This window comes from Heliconius melpomene, chromosome 12 (genome assembly GCF_056956725.1).
Source record: "Heliconius melpomene rosina isolate 202511_hmr_F chromosome 12, ASM5695672v1, whole genome shotgun sequence".
Taxonomy (NCBI): Eukaryota; Metazoa; Arthropoda; class Insecta; order Lepidoptera; family Nymphalidae; genus Heliconius; species Heliconius melpomene.
In genome coordinates this window covers 1,064,816-1,080,323 of record NC_140400.1, presented here as the reverse complement: position 1 = coordinate 1,080,323, position 15,508 = coordinate 1,064,816, and the positions used below count along the sequence as shown (strand labels likewise).

At 31.4% G+C, this 15,508-nt stretch overlaps 3 protein-coding genes across 3 annotated transcripts; all 3 read left to right on the top strand.

The window, feature by feature from the left end:
• Positions 1-1,017: 1,017 nt before the first annotated feature.
• On the top strand, positions 1,018-2,961 carry LOC146533327 (mite allergen Der f 3-like). Its single transcript, XM_085195293.1, has 5 exons — positions 1,018-1,219; positions 1,523-1,688; positions 1,893-2,151; positions 2,341-2,523; positions 2,794-2,961. Exons 1-5 carry the CDS (start codon positions 1,018-1,020, stop codon positions 2,959-2,961), a joined length of 978 nt encoding a protein of 325 aa, XP_085051419.1.
• Positions 2,962-4,906: 1,945 nt separating this feature from the next.
• Positions 4,907-8,601, top strand: LOC146533326 (facilitated trehalose transporter Tret1-like). Its single transcript, XM_085194642.1, has 7 exons — positions 4,907-5,068; positions 5,265-5,494; positions 5,921-6,244; positions 6,560-6,692; positions 6,970-7,193; positions 7,657-7,851; positions 8,226-8,601. The coding sequence occupies exons 1-7, from the start codon at positions 5,008-5,010 to the stop codon at positions 8,469-8,471; spliced, it is 1,413 nt and encodes a 470-aa protein (XP_085050768.1). The 5' UTR covers positions 4,907-5,007; the 3' UTR covers positions 8,472-8,601.
• A 2,120-nt stretch (positions 8,602-10,721) lies between these two features.
• Positions 10,722-14,670, top strand: LOC146533325 (facilitated trehalose transporter Tret1-like). Its single transcript, XM_085194688.1, has 7 exons — positions 10,722-10,857; positions 11,118-11,347; positions 11,789-12,112; positions 12,319-12,451; positions 12,859-13,082; positions 13,384-13,578; positions 14,150-14,670. The coding sequence occupies exons 1-7, from the start codon at positions 10,794-10,796 to the stop codon at positions 14,399-14,401; spliced, it is 1,422 nt and encodes a 473-aa protein (XP_085050814.1). The 5' UTR covers positions 10,722-10,793; the 3' UTR covers positions 14,402-14,670.
• The last annotated feature ends 838 nt before the right edge of the window (positions 14,671-15,508 follow it).

Sequence of the window (15,508 nt, the reverse complement as noted above, 5' to 3'; positions counted from 1 at the left end):
TCCCGCGTATAGCAGAATGGGCAGAAGTAATCTATTATGATGATGGAATTTTTCTCTTCTCTTGAAACACGCCCTAATTACATTATTTGGACATGTTGGATTGGCAGTGTTGAATTGGATTGGCTACGTCAACTTATTTTTGATGAACAATCAAAAAGCGAGGGTTGGAATCCCGCTTCGCTTAAACTTTTATAATTTCCTTTGACGTCATTATGTCTAATAAATCGATGATCGCCGTCTGCACGCACGAAAAAGCATGTCTAATTGTCACATTTCTCCTGAGCCCAGCGTGCAAGCGAGAGCGCGGCAAAAGCGATAGAGAAAAAGCGATAGAAAAAAAATATCCATTCATTGTTTCTTGTAATTAATCTGTATAATTTAAGTTACAGTAAATAATTAACGAAATCTCGTTGTAAATTTACAAATAAATGATAATGTATCGAAAAAAAAATTTCAATTTACTTCTTTTTTGTATTATATAAAAAAATATAATTCAGTTCAATTCATAAATATATTTTTCATTACTGTTTCTTATATCGGTATCGTCCATATACCGGCTTTGTGGAAAAGACTTGCGTTTTCTTTGTCTTTTCCATAAAATCGGTTGATCTGTAAAATGGAGATAGACGCGCTTTAAATATTTTTCTGTCCTTATATGTAAACAACACTTCTAATATCAATTAGAAGTGTTGTTTACATATAAATGGCAATACATACGTGGCAATCATGCCACCTATTATAGAATTACTAAATTCTAAATTCAATGTTTTTTTAACTACTTCACATTGTACGAATGACAGTTTAAAAAATCATTGTTCTCTACAATGATTATTGATTCTTTTATTTATGATTTTTGTTTCTTTTATCTATAGAAATGAGTATTATTCGTTTTTTTATTTCATATTTGACGTATTTAACACCTGCTTCTTAATTATACCTTATATTTGCCTGCTTTATAACACTTTTCTTAGTCTGAATGTAGATCAAAATGAATGTGTGATAAAAACATACAATAAAATGTTTAATTATATTAATGTGTATTATTTTTTAATCATAGCTCTGTGCGTAACATCAATACATGCTGAAGATGAAGAAGAAAATGTATCAGGCGAGGATGATACAAAATCAACAGAGTCAGAAACTAGTGAAGATTTTAATAGAAATTTAAAAGAAAAACTGTTGCAGTTAACGCTTAAAGAATTGAAAAACGAAACAACTGGTAATTTTGATTATTTTTTTGCTTTACGCTGTATCCTAAAAGAAGCAGAATAGGCAAAGGGAATCTGTTGTTAAAACAATCTGTTCCAATACCCAACTTTTAAGACGGTGCAAATGCTGACCGAGAAAATGTTGTGTTTCGTTAGAGAATTTTCGATTCGATCGAACTTAAGTGAAAGACAAAAGATAGAGAGTCTTGACCATAGGTTATCTTTACCTACACTGCTATATACAGAATAAGGAACCACTCTTCACTGGAAAGAAACAACGGTTATATTAGCTTTAGATTTTGTTTGTTTTCTAGAAGACAACACCGAAAATACCCAACCGTGTACAAACGCTATAACAAGATCTAAGAACTATAATAGCTATTCCTATACAGTTTCAATTCAAAGAAAAGGATCGCATTACGCATCCGGCGCTTTAATAGATAAGAAATGGATATTGACGTCCGCTGGTCCATTTTATAAGTAAGATAGTTTCAAATCATTCAATTTTCTATTTCACAGTGAAAATAACACTTAATTTTAATAAGTTGTAATACGTTACCAATTCAGAAGAACGACTTATTTTAACATTCCGTAATTTAAGGCACAATATCCCGAAAATTAGGAGGAAAGTAATTTCGTATTACATATCGTATTTATTATTTCAATATTTTTTGTCCCTAACAGCCTTCTAGAATCTACAAAACTATTAAAAGCTAGAATTGGGTCTGTAAACAATAAGAAAGGTGGCGTAGTCGTTCCTATAAAGGAAATCGTTGTGCATCCTTGGTATATAAATATGAGGCCAAGTAATGACTTGGCGCTACTAAGGATTGCCAGTCCTGTGACAGTTACAGACGATCATATATTGCCGATATCTATTTCTTCAGCTAAAGGACAAATTCTAAATGCCAAATTTCAAACTACTTATTGGTCTCGATTGATTGTAAGTTTTTAAGTTTATTATTTTAATATAATGGAAGGGAGACATATTTAAAACTGGTCTTAGTCTGGTCTTACTGGTGGTCTTAAAATATTCCCTAGAGGAAGTAGTTTAAATTTGGACTCAACTCCTACTTATCAATTGTCTTACATATAAGTTAGATAAAATAATTTTAAATTATTTATATTGCAGGTTAACAATAAATTACTTTCAAATATAGCAAAAGAACGAGTAAAACAAAATAATTTACGAGTTTCTATCCAGAAAGTTATTCCAAGAAAGAATTGTGTAGAGACATTAGAAAAATATAACTACACTTGTGGTAGAACTGTTGTGTGCTTGGAACCTATTGTACTTCGACATACGCCTTGTTTGGTACGTACACAAATATATATACCATAAGCTTACGAGTAAACAAGACAAGTTCCATTCTCTCTTGAAAATATGAAATATTTAATATTTTAAACAAATCAGTTCTGCTACTCAATACACAATGCCGCCAGAATTTGGGGGAAAAAGTGTTTTAATACGAACGTAGACCTTAACACTAGGTTAACAGTTTCTTATATTATATTTAATTGATGTGATGCCTCACAAATAAATTTTAAAAATGGCAGTCTGCTGTACGATTTATTATTTTTTCAGCCTGATGTTGGTGCACCAGTGACCCTGAATCAACAACTTTGGGGTATTACGTCGGGATGGGTTTCGGAAGACTGTTCTGAAGATATAAGCCCGACAGTGTTCAATAGAATTTCTTTACCCGTTACAAGAGATTGGATAGAATCAACTATTCAGGATATTGACAATTAAATTTTATAATTTTTTATACGAAAGAGTATTTTTTACTTTTACATCCTTCCACAAATCCAGTCTTCAACTTCTTCTTTAGGAGATCCTCGTATTTCGTAACCTTCCTCTAGTATCTTCGACATTGTGTTTTCGTATGTCAATCGAAGTCTCATCCTTTCTTAATTTTTTTTACCATTTACCACCCTACACGCATTGACTTCTGTGCACATTTTTCTTCATTTTCACTGTGACATCTTTATTGCAGAGTTAGTCAGGTCCTCTAATTCCGCAGTCCTTCGAACAGCGTCGATACCAGCACTGTGTACAGCCAAACGTGATGTTGTGCTCTGAGTGACTAGTCACTCATTTTTGTATTTTCTGGCTATATTTTGAGGTAAACTGTAAGTCTAGCTTAAAATATGGTCAGAAAATAGCCAAGTCTTTTTCATAACAAAGTGCTCGTAATAATAGTCACTATCAGAATACTGAAATAAAATAAATATCTTTAATAACTTACAAAAAGGTAATCCAATACCAAATTGTTTATCTTTCCTGTCGTAAATAACTGATAAGGATAATTATATAATTCTCCACATACATATGTTTCTTTAAATATAAATAGATCGTTTGAAATAGCAGACATGCCAGCTTTATCTTTTACTTTTAAATAATCAAGCACAAAATAACATGTTAAGAATTAAACATGTGTCGCTGCTATCAGTACAAAATTTGTCAGGTGGTTGTCAAAAAGCAGTATAAAGCGGCTTAGGTCAACAAGGGATGCGCCGCGGTTGGTGATCCAGAAGCCACTACTAAAAATACTCTTCATATGGTCGGAAAATTCGTGATGCACTTTTAGACTTGAAAGAGGACTAGAAAGAGGTCCTCTAGTACAATATAGCTTAATGGTATCATGTTCTAGAAAGAAACATAAGTTCAGTAAAAGCCTCGAGGTGTTTGATTTTGTTACAAGACATCATTTCAACTGTATACCTAGTATCACTCCTTATCTACTCTATATAATTAAATACAATGGATACGTTATGCAAATATACAATGCACAGTAAATTATTGTATATTATAATTGTTCTTTTTCGTATTTTATATATAATGCTATGTGAAAGATATAGAAATATTTAACACATATGTATAGTATGTTTATGTTTTAGTTTTTCAAAAGTATAACATAAACATACTATGTGTTAATTATTATAAAAATATATGGTTTATAACTCAGTATCGGTACGCCTTAAATATATAATTTTAGGATACCAACGCAAATGTTTTTTAATGTCTCGCTCACAGAAGAGTTGCCAGAGGGAGCCCCTACGCCACGACTGGCCTATAACCTCATTTGTTTATTTAATACAAAATCTAGTATTTCCCGAGGGCGAAGCCGGGGGCGGGTAGCTAGCTAGTATTAATTACCCCAGATTATATAACTTAACAAAGTCAATGTAGACGATATACCTATTATTGTAGTTAAAATACGTCTGATACTAGGATGTTTGAAATTCATAACAATTATATTAAAAAAAATATATAATTACACTGTATAAAAATAGTTTTATTTTCTGACTTAGTTAAAATGTAAGAAGGTACCTACCTCACTGCATATGTATCTTTTAGCCTTTTTTTTTACTTGAAAAGTCAAAGTCAGCGATATTCCTCAGGTCGTCGGTCCATGAAGCTAGAAGTTATTTAAAATGTGTCAAAACCACGAAAATGTAAAGATTTTATATATATTCGTTTTCACCAATTTACTGAGAAAAGGAATGACTTTGAAATACGGATAGAACGGAGAGCGGAGTGATGTGATGAGAAATTCATGATGATTAAGATTGTTATTATTACTTTCTTAATATTTATTTACGGTATTGCTATAGAAGAACATCCTGTACAGTACATTACAATTATAATAAATACTTATTTATCTTTGTCTTGCTGCATTTCCTTTATACGAAAATGTGCGGTTAATAAAAGTATAATTTTCATATAAGACACGTTAATTAATATAATTTTTTTTTTCCATAATTTGTGTTATTATTTGGCAAATTGAAAAAAGAAATGGTGAATGAAGAAGTTAAACATGGACACACATACATTCAATGGACTTTCGCGTTGCTAGGTAACAATTATTAATTCTATGCCATTACTAGTAATAAGCAAAACGTCGAGAGTGTGGAGTGGGGGTGAGGTTATTCTATTTTTCAAAAAGAGTGATCATAAAAGACCAATCTCTCTTTTTATTGTTTATGTTTTTATTATGTTAACATTAATTTCTTATCAAAACATCAGTAACGCCAATTTTGTTTTTTTTGCAGCAAACATAACTCTTTTCGCCTATGGGTTCGAATGCGGCTGGATATCACCTACTACTAAGATTCTACAGTCAGCAGACTCTCCAACTGGACACCCAGTGTCTGATCTCTCACTATCTTGGATCGCTAGTTCGATGAGCATGTCTGCTATATTTGCAGTGTACATATATTCTTACATTGCAGATAGCTTCGGAAGAAGACTTGGCCTCATTGCCGTGGCTATTCCTGAAGCTGCAAGTTTTAAAATATTTTCTTGAATGTTTTTGTTTATTTAAATTTGATAATGTTAATGATTCTGTGTTGTGGCCTATTGTTTAAGTTATAATTAATGTTAGTTATTAATGATAATTATAAGACTAGTGACGCAGGGGCGCAAGGATGTGGCTGTGAACACGACAGTTTGTAGGTTCGATTCCCACTCGAGGAAATAAAATATTAAATATTTACATTTTCGGAGTGTCTTAACACTAGGTTGTTCCCAAATTCCCTCTGCCTACCCTGCTATTTATGGGATGTAGCGTGAAATTAAAAAAATATTTTTACAATAAAAAAGACGTATAAAAATTTACTTCGTCTTTTAAATATTGTTTTTACCAAACTATTATAAGCAAAAATATATTTTTTAAAAAATATCTTAAATTTTCTCATAATCGTTTTAGATTTCTTGGATAATTAAACTTTCCTACACCTCCACCACAAGTTTGGTCATTGCAAGACTCTTCTCAGGATTGGCAGCTGGAGGTTCTTTCAACGTTGTACCCATGTATGTAAAAGAGATAAGCCAAGATGAAATTAGAGGAATTCTTGGCACATTCCCTCAGCTCTTACAAACTACTGGAATTTTAGTAATGTATATCTTAGGAGCTTATTTAGATTATTACACTGTTATTATGAGTGTTTTGGGCGTGCCTGTTCTTATTGCTCTGATTTTGCTAAAGGCACCTGAATCTCCTGCATATCTGGTGAAAAGAGGAAAAATAAACGTGAGTATCTGTGTTTTTTATTATAATTAAATATCCACCTGTAAATTCATTTATAAAAGTTTATCTGAGAACCTCTGATTTACATAAGCGAAAAGACTTGCCTAACCCATAATTTGGCAGCCATAATTATTATTTATATATATGATTTGATAATGTAGCAATAAAGAAATGGAAATGAGTGGTTAGATCTTAAATAGTGATTTTTTTCATATCTCATATTAAATTTTGAGTTGAATAATATAATTAAATTTGAATATTCAATTTAAATTTTACACTGAGGAGCCGTTTAATCTTTTGTATATTTTCATACTCCAGGAAGCAGCGAACACTATTGCCTATCTGAGAGGCTTAGAGAAAGATGACCCGGTTGTTAACAAAATAGTTCAAAGTATGAAAGCGGAAGACGATTGTTTTAAATCTTTACCTAGTTTGACAATTGCCTCTATTTGTAAGTGTTTTAGGATATGCAGAAACAACACCAAAATAATACCTACTGTACCTTATTAGTAAAAATAACACAACAAGCATTAACTGTTATAGTATTAACAACAATAATTATTATTATTAATTCTAAAATTTGCAATAAGAATAAATATATTTTAATTTGTTACTGCCAATTATAAAGTTTTTATTATAAATTGTCTGAATTTTATTTTATCGTACATTTTAGATATGTATATGTATACAACATACATAATTTATTTATTTTAATTTCATTATTTCAGTTAGAAATAAATCATGGCGACGTGCCTTTTTTCTAATGATGGGAACTTTTTTCTTTCATGCCCTAAATGGAGCTTTCGCTATTCTTACATATGCCTCAACCATTCTCGTATCAACAGGAGTCAAATTTGAAATTAATCCAGAAACGTTAACTTTGACCATTCCTATTGCAATGATAATTGGTTCTATGTCATTGGCCAGTATTGTTGAGAGATGTGGACGTAAGGTAAACTTAGAAAGTTCTTTATTATTATTATATTTTTTCTTATTTGGATGATTCTTTATTATTAGCTCATTAAAATATTTCTTTTTTTCTACACCATCATTAACAATATCAGTAACTTTATTCTTGTATGACTACTGGCCAAACTCGAAACTCTGATGCAGGAATTTCCCTAGAAATAAAAGCACAAATTGAAAGGACTTTTATCGGAATGTATACAAGACATGTTGGTAAAAGGAAGTAGTTGTACTAAGTTAAAAATCTTTAGTGATGGCTACTTTTTTCATTACACGTGTTCTACCTCAAGCAGAAGAGACACATATATAACATTTTTGTATTTCTGGAATTCTCATAACCAGATTATACACTAATTACCACAATCTTCGTAAATTTCTTAATGAATGTACATGTATATATATTAAAATACTTAACGATTCTTATGATTCCAAATATATATTTGTTTCAGATTCTCTTGTTCTCATCGCTTCTTATAACAGCAATTTCAATGATCCTGATAGCAGTATTAACATTAATTCAAACGAATGGTACTGACATACCAGCGTGGTTGCCTATTGCTGCTATGGTTCTAGTCGTCGCCATGTATGGGGGTGGCGTGTCACCGCTGCCTTATATTATGATGACTGAAATGCTGAGTTTTCAGGTAAATCAACAATTGAAAATAGCAACACAATAAGTTTCCAGATAACTATAGATTCCAATTATGGCTACCTCTCGAAGAAGTACTTATAATAAAAATATCATAAAGATATAAGGATAGGAAGCTGGGACATATTCCTACATACTCACTGTCAACACTCTAAATAACAAGTAAAAGAAACAGGAATAAATAAAATATAATTATACTGGGTTTGACTGTAATTGTTGTAAATTATTACACGTTTGATTCCTACACTCTAAAATGAATTAAGATATTCCATTTCCCCCCTCTCAAAGTTGCAGTGGTTAAGTGGTGGGGGATGAAAGAGATTTTAATACATTAGGTTCTCTCTACATTATTTAACGTCCTCTTTTCAGATTCGAGCAAAGGCTATGGGGATTATCCTCACATTCTCTTGGTGCTTCTCTTTTATACTAATCACAATATACGCACCCATGGTTAGTGCATTCGGACCAAGCTCTCCTTTTATATTTTATGGATTTATTAATTTCTCTGGAGCTATTTACACTATTTTATTATTACCAGAAACAAAAGGTAAAAGCGAGGATGAAATTTACCAGATATTGTCAAAAGGAGAAATTAAAAATAATGAAACAATTTAATTTAGCTGACTATTTCAAATACAAAAAATTTAAGTCAATGTTGCTAAAATAGAATTTACCTAATACTATGTTTTATTTCACAATTTGTAGTATAAATTATTTATGTAATTAGGACTGAATCTTTTTAAAAAAAAAAAACAGACAAGAATATTAAAAAGATTTAAAATATTGTAATTTTTTTTTATTGACATATTATTAACATTAATATCTAAGTACCTACTTAAATTAAAGTAAATACTTCTAATTTTGAATTAATATTTTGTGATTTTTTGTTATAAAGTTTAAGAACATTAAGGCGTATTAAAAAGATTTATTTATGAGTCGAATAATTTGTTTGTTATTTTTTTTTCTAGTTGAAAATACTTTATAGAAAACAAGATTAGAAATAGTGAATTCACAATTTCAAAATTAAAATACTGTCCCCAGAAAATATTTTGACTACTCCCATGCCGCTCATATTACAAGTTCCTTCAATAAAAAATAGTGCACGTAATTACAGTCACTATTAACATAACTAAACAAATATTTTTTTTGAATATCTAGCAAAAAGATAACTAAACAAAATCTTTCCTAGTCGTTATCAAACAACTGATAAGTATGTTAGACAGACATGAGACATTATAGAATAGACTATATGGTGCATTTGAAGTTGGTAGCTGGTTAAGTATTTGAATTAAGTTATCGCTGACTGTACATAATGTATTGAGGTATCAGTAAAGGACTATGTGACGCTGCTTTTTTTTTGTAGTCAGAGAGAACCTAACGTAGAGATTTCTGTATTCCACCCAATACGAGACATGAGACAGGCTCTCATGGCACAGGGTACAGCATCTATAAGTATCACGCTCTGGTAGCAAGAAAAGCACACCATTCAATTTGACCACTTGGTAGGTAATGTCTTAAAAAGTCAGCGGAAAGTAAGGAACACAGTGACTTACACTGGAATCACTATCTTCTAATCAAAAAAAAGTAAATCAAACACAAGAAAGAATGTGATAAAAATATCACACCAATAATGTCCATGAATTGAATATCATTCAAACTTCAGGCTTTACCGCTAAACGCGCAACACAGTTATGAGGCAATAAGAATATTTAAATATTGGCTCAAGAAACTCAATTGGCAATAATAAATCGAGCGAATGAAAATATTAAATATACCATTTCTCCGAATGGGAATCGAACCCACGCATTTACAGACCCATTTACAGTCGCACGCCCGTGCCCCAACGCCACGACTGGCACCAAATCATTCATATGTACCTTATTTATTATACTACTGTTTGTTTTAATCATATGCACAATTTTATCATTTTATCACATCACACGTGAGGCTTATGCAACATCTGTTAGAATGTTACAAAATAAATTAAAAATTCTAACTGTTTATATTAGCGATATTAAACAAACAAGATACTTATATAGAAAGAAGAGGCAAATAATTGTACTATAAATTATCTTAGATTATAAAACGTTGACGTAACAAATCAAAATGTAAATACATATCTATAATTAATGTTTAAACATATTTGATACTGGGATGTTTGGAAATCATAAAAATTATTATAATTTACATTAAAATAATGCTTTAATTTATATTTGTATTTACTTTTCTGTAGAATTTGTTGAATCGCATATGATTTTTGTCACTTTTGTCATCGTCATTCATCATTTGTCGTTATTCGTTTCGTCCATCGTTATGCCAGAAACAATTTGACTCTAAAATAAGGAAAAGTGAGGAAAAATATGGAATTCTCACTAGATTCCCAGTTTTATTTTGCCTACCCTGCTATGTGCGGGACACAGCGTGAAGCTAAAAAGGAAAAATAAAGTCCCTTTTTGTTATTTTTTGTAATGTTTTAACGATTTTCAGTAATTTTTCAAGTCTCTCTATTTGTGCTTTTATTGTACTTAATTTAGAATTGTAATTTGGGCAAGTTTTTATAACAAATTTTATAAATACCATACACTCAATAATAATGGATTCAGTCAATAAGGTAAGTAATATTTATATTTGGAATAATTTCATTTACCTAAATAAGGGTTACCTTTAAAATGTGAAAAATAGAGTGTTTTAAAGTTTTTAATTTTTCTTTCATTGTTGTTATAATATTTTTTTTAATTAAATTTTTAATAATGTTTTAGAACATACTGTATAAAATATTACAATTATAATAAATAGGTGATCTTCTGGAATTTTCAACATATGAAAATGTGCTGCTTATAAATTTACCGTTTCCTAATAAGAAACGGTATTTAATATATGTATTTATAATTATTTTTTATAATTTGTTTATTTTTTGGCAAGAAATTGAAAAAAAACATGGTGAACGAAAATAAGTTTAAACGGGGACACACATATATACAATGGACTTTCGCGTTATTAGGTAAGATTTAATGTATATATTTTTTAATTTTGTAAAAAAATGCTTTTGAAAGTAGCTTTAGAATAAAAAAAAACATATTGTAGAGCGTTTACTGTGAAACTAGTTTTACGAGTCCATACAAATTAGTGTAATTATAACACGCAGTTTTTCATTTAGCACTCAGTTAACATCACAACAAAAAATTGCATAAGCAACAAATATATATAACGAATAAATAATATGGACAATAAAATATTACTAAACTACTAAAATTCTTGCAGCAAACATTATTCTATTCGCTTATGGGTTCGAATGTGGCTGGATATCACCCACAACTAAGATCCTGCAGTCAGAAAACTCTCCGACCGGTCACCCAGTGTCTGATCTCTCCCTAGCTTGGATCGCTAGTTCGATGAGCATGTCTGCAATATTTGGAGTATCCATATATTCCTACATCGCAGATAGCTTCGGAAGAAAAATTGCTCTCATTTTCGTCGCTATTCCTGAAGCTGTAAGTATAATTTTTTATTTTTACAAGTTTCGTGTAATTTTGTTAATGCTTTCTCTTATCATTCAGTGGACAAAGCATAATATACAAAATTTTACCAACGGATTATATTTTGAAAATATAATTAAAGTATGTAATTGAACCATAAAAATGTAACTTAGAACACCGTTTTAATTAAATCATAACATCATCATAAGTGAAATGGTAGTCGTAACGCATCTGACTGTAACGGCGCCATTTTTGGGGTCGATTAACACTCGGGGAAATAAATTAGTTTCATCTACCTACACGCATTTCGACACTCAACACTGAAATTACTCATGTACGCGGAACTATATAAGTGTCTTAACGCTCTATCTCTCTTGCTTTATGCGGGATACAGCGTGAAGCTAAAAAATAATATCGATTAATTATTATTATAACTTTTAATTAAATCATTTACAGATTTCTTGGATAATTAAGCTTTCCTACTCCTCCACCACGTCTTTGATCATTGCAAGACTCTTCTCAGGATTGGCAGCTGGAGGATGTTTCAACGTTGTGCCCATGTACGTGAAAGAGATAAGCCAAGATGATATTAGAGGAATTCTTGGTACATTCCCTCAACTTCTACAGACTACTGGCATTTTAGTAATTTACCTATTAGGAGCCTATTTAGATTATTATACGGTTATTATGATTGTTCTGGGAGTACCAATTCTTATCGCTCTACTTTTGCTGAAAGCACCTGAATCTCCTGCATATTTAGTGAAAAGAGGGAAAATGAATGTAAGTCTAATTTTAACTTTACTGTGATATATTTTTATATATGAAATAAAAAATTGAAAACACTCTCTTCTTCCACGCCTGTGCCCCTACGCCACGACGGCCACAGATTGTATCTATTTACCGTACCGTACCATATACTGTGCTAATCTTTACTTGTTTTGCTGTATTAATTTTGTATATATCAAAACTTTTACATAACATTTCAGGAAGCAGCGAAGACTGTAGCTTTTCTTAGAGGTCTAGAAAAAGATGACAAAATTGTTCAAAATATAGTCGAAAGCATGAAAGCGGAAGAAGATCATTTCAAATCTTTATCTAATTTAACTATTGCCAATATTTGTAAGTATTTTAGGAAGTAAATGAAAACAGCAATATTCTACTACCAATTATTATTATTAAAAAAATATAATTAAGACAAGTTTTAATAATAATAACAACACAATTAATAATTATTAACAGTAAACATGTTAAATAATTATTGTACAGTAAATTAAGTTCTGCCTTGCCTGCCTTTGTTTTTGTTTTTTTACAATTTTTTTTGCGAATTAAATATATTGATAGACGAATTTTATTGAATTGATTAAATTAACAAAGCGTAGCGTTAGTGCAGCCGCAAGCCTTAAGACGCAATGTCTCGAAAATTGGGAAATATATCGGAAAGCGGGAAAACACAAGTTCCTTCTATCCTCCTTCTATCTATCAGCGAGATATACCGTGAACATAAAAAAATATTTATATTGTTTCAGTGCGAGACAAATCATGGAGACGGGCCTTCTTTTTAATCATGGGGGTTTTCTTCTTCCACGCTTTAAATGGAGCATATGCTATTCTGACATATGCATCAGCCATCCTCATATCTACCGGAGTTAAATTCGATATTAATCCAGACACACAAACATTAGTATTTCCTATTATCATGATAATTGGTTCTGTGTCATTGGCCAGTATTGTTGAAAGATGTGGACGTAAGGTAACGTTACAATTTCTTTAATATTTTTATCTTCACACATCTCTTGCCTCATGAAGGGTAGATAGAGAAAATTTTGCGACTCCTAATTAGTTCTAGAAGCTTTAGGGTCTGATTATAGGACCAGGAAAAACAGTGGAACTCTTCAGAGACTACCGGAAAACTACTCGGTTTCTTACTATATGAACATATATGCGTATCCTAATATGATATACCTAGTAATTGATATATTATGAATTAATATTCCAGATTATAAAATATTTAATTACATTTATGGTAACGAAACATAATACATTTGTTTCAGATTCTTTTGTTCTCAGCTTTTCTAATCACAGCGATTTCGATGACTCTTATAGCGGTACTAATGTTAGTACAAAAGAGCGGTACTGATGTACCAGCGTGGTTGCCTGTCACTGCTATGGTCCTAGCAGTCACCATGTATGGGGCTGGAGTGTCGCCCTTACCTTACATTATGATGACTGAAATGCTGAGTTTTCAGGTACATTTAGCATTTGTATTACTTCATAAGTCACTTCAATATTTTTTTATAAAACTGTAGGCCATGGTGGCGCAAAGGAACAGTGACTAATTGTCAACTCTCTGTTTGTGGGCTCGATTCCCAGTAATTGTGTTTCGTGGTATTTAACGACTGTTAATTAAAAAGCGAAACTGCCAGAGGGTTCGAAACGAAAAATGTCAAGGATTATTTATGCAATATATGCTTTATCCCGAACACACCAGGGCAGGCAGAAGGAACCTAGTGTTAAAACACTAACCGTTTCCCACTTTCCGCCGAAATTTCGAGGCATTGCGTGTTGAGTGTCAAAGCTCAACGCCGGGCCCCAGAGCGAACAAATGAAAAATGGCACCTTATCGTCTGCACTTAGCAGGGAGGCGGAAGTAATCTGAGAACCTGGTGTTAGGACATTTCATTCCCATTAAGACATTTCCGTTCCTCACTTTTATTCCGAATTCTGGAGCCATAGCATATTGAGTGGCGAAACTCAACGCTCGACTTCAAATGGGGATCGAACCCACCACCTTCATTAAATTGCTGTATTTTTTTCTAGATTCGAGCAAAGGTTATGGGGATCATCGTCACGTTCGCTTGGTTCTTCTCTTTTGTACTAGTAACAATATATGCGCCTACAGTTAGTGCATTTGGACCAAGCGGCCCTTTCTTTTTCTATGGATTTATTAATTTAGCTGGTGCTATTTATACTATTATTTTATTACCAGAAACTAAAGGTAAAAGCGAAGATGAAATTTACCGGATATTATCAAAAGAACAAGTAAAAAATAATGAAACTAACGAGAGCTAAAAACTTCGGATCTTGTCAAATTTAAACTGCGTAATTAACATAAGAATATACATTTGTGTACAGTCAAACTGGGTGACTTTGAATCGTTCAGCTAACATTGTTAGGGGCAAATATGATGAAGTAGTACCTATAGGAGATACCAGTAAAATTTGTATAAAAGAGACTGAGTTCTACATAATTGATAACGATTTTAGGGGAGATTATGGGGGGAAGAATAGACAATTAATACTCAAGTTTTTACAATTTTTTATTTGCTTAATATCGCTCGTATCTGTCAAAGCTATCCAGATCGACTGTATAAAAAAGGAGTATTTCTTTTTATAATAAGCGAAAGCAAAAACATTTAAATATGAATATAAGTATAGTATTTTATAATAAAAATATAAATGACATAAACTTATCTTTAATTACTACCTGACCCTGTCAATCTGTGATTCATGTTTTTTTTTTTCATTTTTATAAGTCAATATATTGTCAGCGGACGCTTAAAATACTTGAAAGTTGAAGATATAATTATTTATTGCTTTTTAATTTTATACGTAGCAAAGGCTTACATTTTATTTTAATCACGTTGATAGTTCTGTGGAGAAAAATTTATACGTAGCTTTGTAGAGTTAGATCTGCATTAATTTGTTTACACTATATTTATTTTAAATATATATAAAAGGACTTGTCCTCACTGACTGAGGTAAGACGCGCGCACAGCCTTAACCGCTTATGGTAGAAACGTGAAATTTAGACAAAAGTTTACTTTCATAATTTGGACATCCACTAAGAAGGGATTTTGAAAAATTTTAACCCTTAAGGGGTGAAATAGGGGTTCAAAGTTTGTATGGAAAAAAAATTAAATCGGCACCAATTTTTATAAAATTTGAAATTTGGATTTTTAAAAGTATTTAATTGAACACGTGTTTCATAGTTTTCGAGAATTCTCCCCCTAAGGGTGCAAATAAGGGGTTGAAAGTTTGTATAGGTTTTTTTAAAATCGTCACCAATTTTTATAAAATTTGAAATTCAGACTCTTAAACGTATATAATTAAACACATGTTTCATGGTTTTCTAGAATTCACCCCCTAAGGGTGCAAATAAGGGGTTGAAAGTTTGTAT